The following is a 10516-nucleotide window of genomic DNA, read 5'->3' as shown; positions in this document are numbered from 1 at the left end:
AAGGTAATGGACATCGCAACAGAAGACGGTGCCGCCTTGGTGGAGGTATGCTGTACATGAGTTTTTTTTTTTTTTTAATCAATTAATTATTTAATTACTTTTTTCTCTGTGCCCAATTTAATTCTCGTCTCGTCCTGGTATCTTTTCTGTTCATTTCTGTTGTATTCTGTTGTTCTGTCTGTATCCTGTATTATCTTTAATCTTTTTATAGTCTTATTGCCCGGCCTAATTACGTCCCTCTTCGCCTTCTAGTTTTCTCTTTTATCCCTTTGTTTCAATATTCCCGACGATGTAGTCGAGAGTCTTGGGCGGCTGACCCAGAAAGAGTTTTCCTTCCGTCCATCAGTTCGTTGGCAGGGAACAGGCCGCAGTTTTGGACCGATTTTCATGAGTCTGATTCTTCCTCTCCAGCTGGCGATGTGCCCTCAGCTTGGTGGTCGGTAGGCGCAGACCAAACCCAAGACCACAGCGGAAAAAAAAAAAAAAAAAAAATTAGGTCAGTGAAATAGGAATCCCCGATGACGTCATAACTCATAAATGTCACATCTAATCAGTCAGCCAACAAGCATCACTTCCTGCCCCGCATCGCACCTGCCTCACCCGTCCAAATACTAATATTGTTGAGAGAGAGAGAGAGAGAGAGAGAGAGAGAGAGAGAGGAGGGTTTGATTCTTTTTCCTCTCATATACCAAAGGATAAACCTACATAACAATCCCTCACAGTGCAAGGATCACACTGCGTAACAGAACTATTGTAAAACCGGATATCAGCGTGTGTTAAGAATCCGATGCAGGCGACAAGGATCACACCACACTTCATCATCAGAACCCTTGCATGCCAACACCTAATCCCTTCCTTGCCATTTTTTTTTTTTTCTCGTGTCATATATTCCGTTGCCTATTTTTTTCTCGTCTTCTTTATCTGTTTCATTCATTCTCATATCTGTTTAGCTCTGCATCCTAGTTATTTCGTTTTATTTTTTTTTCTCACTGTCTTTCTGTTTCTCTTTTTTCTCCATTAATTTTCCTTCCATCTTATACTAGAGATCTTAAGTTTGTCGTCCTATCTCTAATTCTCTTATTCTTGATGTGGATTTCTCTTATCTTCCTCTTTCATTTCTTATCTCTGTCTCTCTCTTCTGTAATTTGCCTTGTCCTCATCTTATTTCTCGCTCGTCTCAACTTCTTCCATTATTACCCTTCCCCTCCCCTGAGGGGCTCGGGGACGGGTATTGTTTTCACTCGGTTTGTCTGTTTGTTTGTTTGTTTGTCCATCTGTCTGTCTATCTGTCTGTCTGTCAGTCTGTCTGTTAACTTTACGCGAAAACTACTGCTGTGATTTTGACTAAAATTACAGGGATGATGGGCTATGACCTTCTGATCACCTGATTAAATTTTGCGGCAAACTGGGCCAAGGCCCAGGCTGTAGACCCAAAAACTGTATAAAAAAAAAATGTAAACAAAAATCGTTTTTTCGCCAAAACTCATTTCAGATTCGTTATATCGACATGAATCCAAAATTTCAAGGTGCATCTTTCAAATCTGCATCCAGTAACATGCCTCATTACATCAGGGGGGGTCACCCCCCAGTTAGCGGTAGGGGGGGTCAGTGTCAGGTGGGTCGGGCCTAAAATTTCAAATGGGCATGAAATCGTCTGTTTTCGCCAGATTTACTCCAAATTTGATATGCGACATCTTTGACTCGATTTCCTTTTGTGTTTATACGTCAGCACAAAAAAGACTGTCGGGGAAGGGTTGGCTGTGCCTTGGCACCGCTTCTTGTTAGGTTATAATTATTTCTCTTAGCTTCCCTCCCCTCTCTATTTTATTTTCAATCTTTCCTTCTCCTCGTTTAACTCCTTCATTACGGGTACGCCATTTGTATTGTCTTGCTACAACCAGACGATTATATACAGCTTAGGAAAGACTTCGAATTGCAAAGGTTGGTCATAGTCATCTTTTCAGTACGCGAACTCTTTCTTAGGCTTTAAGAAATCATCTGAAGAAGGCAAAAATAAATTGAAATAAAATGTGTCATCGGATCGAACGAATTAATATTTTTTATCATTTGATATCATCTGTTTCTCGTTGACAGTAGTTAACTCTTATTTTTCCTTTCATTTATTGCTGTCTTCCTGACTCATCTCTCATTTGTTGCTGTCTCTGTCATCTCCTTTTTTACACTAGCACAAGGCATTACGCAGTTTGGTCCTGCTTGTGTTTCTATCTGTCTGGTACTAAGATTATGGGAAAATTAGTGCACTGAATTGCATTAAGGTTGGCACAATAATTTTGGACCATCAGAGAAAGAGGTTATTAATTTGAAGGCGAAAAAGGTCCTAAGTCATACGTCATGGACCAAATCAACTCAAACGTTTTGACTCATTTTGACCAAACTTCGTCAAGCGTTTGAAGGACAGGAAAGGGCAGAGTGGTTCGTTTTTGAGAACAATTGGTCAAGGGTAAAGGTTTCAGTGCAAGATCAAAGTTTCGTCCTTTAACTCAAATAGTTTTGATACGATTTCGATGAAACTTGGTGGGAGGGTTTTTAAGGTTAGCCCAGTATGCAATTATTTCATTTTCAGAACAATCAATCAGAGACCATGGGTATAACATAACGTCAACTTAAACATTCTTGCTCCGCCTTAAACCATCCATGGTGGATGGGCTTAGGGTTAAGCAAGGATGAAGTTTTTAGATTTTGATAGCAATTGGTCAAAGGACAAGGGCAAAGGCAAGGATGATATGATCGGCGTTAAGGTCCCTCCATACGTTCAGTGCACACCTGTCGTATCGAAACACCCTGGTCGTCAGCTTCGAAGCTTGGTGACCAATCATGCTATAAACAGTACGTCAGAACCGGGGAGAGAGTTTCAGTTCAGTACGTGGACACAGTTATATCCCTGCTTTTTTTCCATTACCATACCCCAAAAGCTCTGTGTCCTCTGATTGGGTGGACGGGCACTTAGACAAATTATATGGCGAGAGTGTTGTTATCTGTGGGTGCTTCTGTTTGTCTTCTCGTGTTATATTGATGTCTCCCTCATTCTCACACATTGTATCTCCTTTACCTTTGTCTTGAAATTCTTTTGTTGCATTGATATCTACCCATTCTCTTGCTTATTGCGCAGTCCTCACTTCTTCTCTTATTTACTTCTGTCTCCTAATTTTTTTATTTACTTCTGCCTTTCCCTTACCTTCTTACTTTTTGCTGTCTCATACTACCCTTATATCGGTCTACCTTCTTCATTCGCACCATATTAGTTCAGTTGCTATGGTGTTCTCTCCCTCACTCGTCTCTTACATATTGCTGTCTCCCTTACTCTCTTATTTCTCCTGTTATATCAGTGTCTCATTCTTTTTCTTTCTGTTGTTTATTGCTGTGTCACATCTTTTATTTGCTTTCATCTGATTCATTTTTGTCTTATCAACCATTCTTTCATTTACTCATTTGTCTCTCTTGTTAGCTTTCTCCTCCTTTCCGTAGTTACTGCCATCTCTCTTGTTCTTCTCTTTTATTTGCCTCTCCATATCTTTTCTCATCCATGCTCTCTCCTTTAAATTCACTTGTCATATTGCTCTCTCTCTCTCTCTCTCTCTCTCTCTCTCTCTCTCTCTCTCTCCCTACCTACCTACCTACCTACCTATCTATCTATCCCTCTCTATCTGTAAAAAGAGAACGCGTATTGTAAAATAATCGGGAGCCAACACCCCTCCAGAAAATATCAGCCGACACGATACTGGAACTGGCTCATCTGGGGCCCATTTTCAGTCGTCCTGCCAAGTTTCGTCAAAATCCATACTCCAGTTTTGGCTGCACTACACACACACACACACGCACACACACACACACACACACACACACACACACACACACACACACACACACACACACACACACACACACACACACACACACACACACACACACACACACACACACACATACACATACACACACACACACACACACACATACACACACACACACACACACACACACACACACACACACACACACACACACACACAGGATTTAGTATATTAAGTGTCCAGAATGTGAGTGAACGTTTTTCCATCACGTCAATACCATCAGTGGACGTAGGCTGGTCACCTTCCCCTAATGTACAAGACTACGGTTGCCTAGCCTCGGACCCCTACGCCTACAAGTGAGTAAATATTGGACTGGCTGTTACGGTTCCCAGTTCGTCCTTGTCTCCCTTATACGCTCTTCTCTCAATCTTTGCCGCCGCTTAAAAATGAACCTCTTGTCTATGATGATGTATTTTTTGATTTTATTCTTTGACACCTCCAGACGATTTTCTTCAGCTTCGGCCAGATCTCTCCTGGTGAAGAGGTTAAGTAAAGGAGTGTAAACCATTCAGTTGGTAAAGTTGCACCACAAAATGAATGGATTTAATGAGACTGTTTTACCTCTTCAACAATGCACTTTCCCTTCGTTGAATGATATCGCCAAGACTACACCGAAATACACACCCAAGTTATATCTTTGTAATGTACAGTTTACACATAGTTTTGCCCTTCTGACTGTCTATAGGTTTGTTTCTGTTGAATAAAGTCGTCAGGATTATAAAGCACATTGAAAGGACTGTTATAGCACTGCAGAAAAAGAAGAGAGAGAGAGAGAGAGAGAGAGAGAGAGTTGTCAGCCTTTTATTACTTAAGTTTCTCATCGCTGAATAAATCGTCAAGATTTAAGCTCGATAAACTCCTTAACTGAAGTGGAAGGATAATTATATATATTAAGTCAGACCTTTGCGTAAGATTTCTGTCTACTTGTCTTTCTATAAATATGTTTGTACGAGTATATCTATCTATTTATCTTTCTGTGTGTCTATCTGCCTATCTATCTATCTTCTTATCTGTCTACCAGCCTATAATATTTTATCTATTACTCGTCTCTTTCTATCGTCTATTTATTAATTACGCCATCAAGAGCGTGGGGTCTTGGGGCTAGGGTACTTATTTCAGAATTCAAAGCTAAAGTGACCAGGTGCCTATCCCTGAGTGGCATTATGTGAGCAACAGAGTTCAAATACCTCTTGTACGTACACCCTTGCATGCCACATACGGTTGGAACGCCTTAACCCACCTGACCACCAGGCGTCCATGTAATTATACAATATGGTTACCACTTAACATACTGTACAGTAGTACAATAAATGGTTTCCTTGGTTACACGATAATATTTGGTTTGTCACTCGGTGGTTTGCTAAATAAAATCGTTAAAAGTGAGATTGAACTGTGTACGTGTGGCAGTCTCATAGACAGCCTTAATAATTTGTTATCATCATCGCACTTGAAGTATGGCCACATTTTTGTACTGCTTTCACCAAGAATACTTGCCTTTATATCTTCTGTTCCACACCACGTTTGCATCATGGTCCAGGGGCGGATACAGCACTTTGGAAAGGCGAAGGGGGGGGGGGTATTCTTTGAATACACGTTATTAGGGCTGAAAAGTTAAAATTAATGATAACTCATTACCAAATTCCTCAGAATTTATTACCAAATCCCTCTTTGCACTGAAATAATACTATGATAATGTTTTTGTAAGAAGTTTATTGCAGGAATTTTGGTAAACGGCTATTCTTTAATTATGTGTAGTCATTAGTCTGACGAAAATGGGGGGAACTCATACCTCCACGCCCCTGCCTCTCCAATTCCTTGCGTGAATATCGTTAAAGCGAGTCCACTAAATCATGGAGTAAACCAGTACATGGCGAAGGATCCTTGTTACAAACCAAAATACTTTTTAAAGAATTTTGGTCTGTTCATGGTGTTACTGCAATACAGAAATGCATTGAGGCATAACAGTGATTGACTTGAAATGTTTAGTATTAGAAATTTTATGGAATTTTCCGGGGAACCTGTCCCGGTGCAACACCTTACTCGTGATGACTTCGAATTAGTGCCAATGGCTGACAGTGTTTGCCATGTAAAATTTACGGTATGGCACGTGTGGCGGCCAGTTCCTTCGGCAAATAATACCATGTTTGTTATCAAGGAAACATCGTTATTAACGAAAAGGATATCATGGCGGGTGTCAGTGCTGTCTTAACACATAGGAGAAAGTGACGCATTCCAGTGGTGGCCTCCGTCAAGCAAAGTACAGGCCAGGATAAATCCATGGAGGTTTGGCACTGAGTGAAATATATTTTGGTTTAAAAGGCATGTGATAGATGCACCTATTTTAGTCAGGATAATGGCAGACGTTTTGTCACCCGGAGAGAAATGCAAGCAGTTAAACATTTAAAGAGGGTTTTCATTAACAAAAAATGTTTCGCTATTTACCTATATATTTGGATGCGTATGCTGACACATTTTGATATATGATGCTTGGAACCCGAACATATAACACAGGTAAAGGAAGGCTTGCTGTGTTGCTTTTGTTGTTGTTGTTGATGATGAGGATGATTATCATGAGTGACAGTGAGAGAATCACGATTTTAAATATTAGCATGTTCCAACATCCTTTCTTTTCTAGAACATCACCCATGTTGTGTTTGAGAGAGAGAGAGAGAGAGAGAGAGAGAGAGAGAGAGAGAGAGAGAGAACACAATCTCAAGAACCATTAAAACTCAAAAATAAATCTGCTGATGCGTTTATTTACAGGAAATACAAAAATATGGTTCTGTATAAATTCACCACTCGAGTTCACAGAAAACTGTAAGTTGTCTTTGTACAGGAAGCAATAATGAAAATAAAACCCAATTTAAACAGAGATTCGTCTAAGCAGACAGCGAGGGAATGTTGTCACCACCACATTCACTCATTAATACTTATTCACTTTCAAACTGCCTAACTCACCTTTTTATTATCACATTGCCTTCACTCAAATTTCTCCACACTTGCTTTTCTAGTCATTCATTCACATACTTTCTCACTCACTCACCATACTTTCTCACTCACTCACCCACTTTCTTAGCACCTTCACACGCTAGATCTGTACCACCGACTTAAATTGGGATCCTTAAATTAAAAAGCACACAATAATTTGATGCCATATTCTAAGAGTTAGAAACTGAGATTAAGTTTTAAGAAATTACGAGAAGTTTTAAATTTGAGACATTTGACAAAGTTAACAGGGTCTCAGTGCTAACAGACTTAGTCCGAAAAGTAAGTAGTAACATAAATCGGTGCTGGAACTGACAAGGGTAGGACGTGACAGAGAATTAGAATCTTAACATGACCGGGAAGATCTGGATAGAGTCTAGTGTGGTCGCTGACGACAAATATACAGCACTGAGCATTCTGATGGCTGAGACTGCTAAGGCCTGGGCATTGTAAGGACAAAGGAATGATATTCCAATAGCAGGGCATTGTTTTGTGGCTGAGTACTTTGAAGCCGTGAGGTATGTGTATTCTGAGGCACGATGGCTGCGTAATCTAAGGGCGGGACACAACGGGCTGAACAGCTGAGGGACACAAGGGCTGGGCTAACCTAAAGGCTGAAGAGCACTCGAAGAAACCTAGCGGAGGATTGAAGCATTGAGAATCAATCTAGGTAGTTTCAGTTAAGGCAGTTTCCAGGGTGGATCAGATGGATGTTACCTGAAAACAGAGTGATTTTAGCAAGAACGGAACTGATCTGGGCTGCAACGGAGCGAATGTCTGCAAGAACGATACAGTTTGGTGTGCAACGGATATATATGCGGGCTTGGATGGAGGGAATCAGACTGGAACGAGCATTTCTCAAAGTGCAATGGACAGAAACGGACGGTGATGGAGGGAATCGGGCGGGGACAAGCAAATTGGGGCCTAATTGGATGGATTCGGACGAGGAGTTAGAGGGATTTGATCGGGTAGGGACGAAACGAGATAAGTGAAGGGACAGGAACAGAATAGAGCACAGACAAACTAACACTGGCCTTATAGAACAGAACATGGTGTGGGGAGGGACAGGTGGAATCGAGCAGGTATGGACGGAACTGGCCGGCACTGAATGGATATAGACAGAACTAGGCGGCATTAAACGGACATACACAGAACCAGGTGGCATCACACAGGTACAGACGCTGACTGAACTGGCACGGAGATGACCCAAACTTACTTCCTGCCAGGGGGTGCATACAGGCCAGATGGTGCAGGGGCAGGGGCAGGGGCAGGGGCAGGGGCAGGGGAGGGCGAGGGGAAGGTGAGTGCAGGTGAAGAAAATACACGTCTGCTTGAGGGTGCGGGAGAAGAAAATACACGTACAGGTCCGGGTGCAGGTGCAGGTGCGGGCGAGGAGTAGACACGTGCAGGTGCAGGAGCGGGTGCGGGTGCGGGTGCGGTGTAGGCGGGGGCGTATTGGCGTGTGGGCGGGAACTGAGCCTCGCCCTCGAAGGTGATGGTGGGGTGGTAGCCGGTCTCGTCCACGTAGTAGTCAACCCTCATGAGCCGGGTGTCGGGCAGGCGGACGTAGTAACTGAGGGAGGACAGACAGATACATAGATTATAAGACAAACACTGAAGGGAGTGATCAGACTAAGAAATTATTGTTTGTTTAGAAGATTTTAATGACAGACAGACAAACAGTTTCCTTTCACCTTCCTCTAGTGACGGCGCCATCCCTTGATTCCTGATGGCCAAAGAAGTTGCCTGAAGGCGAATCGTTCACGTCCCACTGAAAGTCGTACTGTGCGGGTGCCGCGGCGTACTGCGGCGCAGGGGCGTAGGAGGGTGCTGGGGGGGCTGGGGGGCCCTGGTAGTTGTAGCCTTGTGGTGCAGCAGTTGTTAGCGCCACCGTCACCAGAGCCAGGCACAGGGTCACCTGTGGTGGGGACGGAGACAGCTGCGGGTATTTTTTGCGGAATCCACGAAGGGAAGGTGAGGAAAAAGGGAGTAATAATAAAGTCGTATGGCACTGGCAAAGACATAATATAAATGTCGTCGTCGTGCTGAAGGGATTCAGACTTCTGGTCTGTAAGGAATATGTTGTAGACGTTTTTGTGGTTTGAATAGCGATGTTAATGGTGGACAGTTGACGTTGCCTATGAATCTATTACATTAATGTGATTCTCATAAAACCAGTCTGAAAGAACTCTGATGCGTTAGGATGTAACTGATTCTGGTTATTTTTTAGCACGATAAACACACACACACACACACACACACACACACACACACACACACACATATACTCGTGTGTGTATATAGATAGATAGATAGATAGATAGATAGAAAGTGTTCCAAGGCTGTGCAGGAATTAATGCTACTGAGACAACATTTTTTCCCTTTTTCTAACGGTTTAAAAATTGGTGAAAATGTAGAGGTCTTAATTATTTTTCTTTTTAGTGGTAAAGTTTGCCTAGGGTTTTATAAGTGATGACTGGCACGGTCTGTAATATATCAAAGATCTGAAATCTGATTCAGTTTTTTCACTGCAAATTAAAGCGATTTTTTATTCCTATAAACTGAGACGAACTACACGACTTCAAGATTTCGTAGAGTGTCATATTTTGAACAGAAATTTGATGTTGTTGAAGGCCGTATACTCGCTTCTTATTTGAGTGGTCGATTTTTAAGTATAAATTTGGTTATGGAGATAAATTTTGTTTATCTCTTTTGAATTACTTTCTTTGCCTATAACATGTTTTACTAGTATTTACTTATTAACTTGTTCATTTACTTATTAATGATTTACCGTCGAATTATATCAAACTTTGCTCTTGTCTTTCTTTTGCATTGTTAAAATCGACCTTCGTCATCTGCATATTAATCTTGTAGTTTGTTGCAGTTTCTTTTAGTGATAATTTTGACTGTTGTGCTCAGACATTTATTAATTTCTGGGTTCGTATGTTTCTCTCTTAATGTATATATAATTTTCCTGTCAAAAAAGATGTACATTATTGCCTATAGATTTCACGACAGTCATTACGGCATGGAATCAGTGTTTGTCAAGTCTCAATATAAAAATCAAGTGTGGTCAGTATACCTTCATGTTGTCTTCTTCGTGGTTTGGGAAGAACTGATGCCACGACCTCATCTGGCCCGCCTTATATACCCCTTAGCGGGCAGGGCAGCGTGGCCAGGGCGGTGACGTCACGCTTGTCAACACACGCAAGGTCGTGAGATTTGCACATCTTCCTATCTCTATCTCGCTGTGCCCCGATTTTTCTCTCTTATGGTCTTTGTATTCCTCTCGTTCTCCTTTATATGCATACTCTCTTTATTCTGTATTTCTCACCTTCTCTTTTAATTTTCTTTTATCAATCCTGCTTCGAAGGACTGATAAATGACATTGAAAAAAGACATTCATAAGACATTTTCGTTAACTGATAAAAGACATTGAAAAAAGACATTCATAAAACATTTTCGTTAACTCGCCGTATACCGTTCCGTGAGATACACGTGTGTGTGTGTGTGTGTGTGTGTGTGTGTGTGTGTGTGTGTGTGTGTGTGTGTGTGTGTGTGTGTGTGTGCTTTAACTCCTTGGTTATTTGATGGATCTGAATTAAACTTCCCAGGTGAGTTCACTGGGTTACCGGGAAGGCCTTCCACTATATACAATT

The 10516-nt window shown here is 41.7% G+C and overlaps 1 protein-coding gene across 1 annotated transcript; it reads right to left on the bottom strand.

Moving 5' to 3' along the window:
• Window positions 1-7195: 7195 nt before the first annotated feature.
• On the bottom strand, window positions 7196-9990 carry LOC145406726 (uncharacterized). The gene is made up of 4 exons (XM_080277824.1): window positions 9940-9990; window positions 8552-8775; window positions 8220-8430; window positions 7196-7438 (listed from the first exon to the last, which is right to left on the bottom strand). Exons 1-4 carry the CDS (start codon window positions 9988-9990, stop codon window positions 7196-7198), a joined length of 729 nt encoding a protein of 242 aa, XP_080133950.1.
• Between the last annotated feature and the right edge of the window lie 526 nt (window positions 9991-10516).

Source organism: Coenobita brevimanus, chromosome 71, assembly GCF_032717465.1.
Source record: "Coenobita brevimanus isolate Jiangsu-jjx chromosome 71, ASM3271746v2, whole genome shotgun sequence".
Lineage (NCBI taxonomy): Eukaryota > Metazoa > Arthropoda > Malacostraca > Decapoda > Coenobitidae > Coenobita > Coenobita brevimanus.
Note: the sequence above shows the minus strand (reverse complement) of the source record. Positions and strands in the feature narration are given on the sequence as shown.

Bases quoted from the DNA above. Each gene is read 5' to 3' on its own strand.
- LOC145406726 (XM_080277824.1), bottom strand. From the start codon at position 9,990: ATGAGGTCGTGGCATCAGTTCTTCCCAAACCACGAAGAAGACAACATG. The intron at 8,776-9,939 runs GTATACTGACCA...TCCCCACCACAG, and splicing joins ACGAAGAAGACAACATGAAG to GTGACCCTGTGCCTGGCTCT. The intron at 7,439-8,219 runs GTACGTGTATTT...TGTGTCCCTCAG, and splicing joins CTGCACCTGCACCCGGACCT to CTGTTCAGCCCGTTGTGTCC.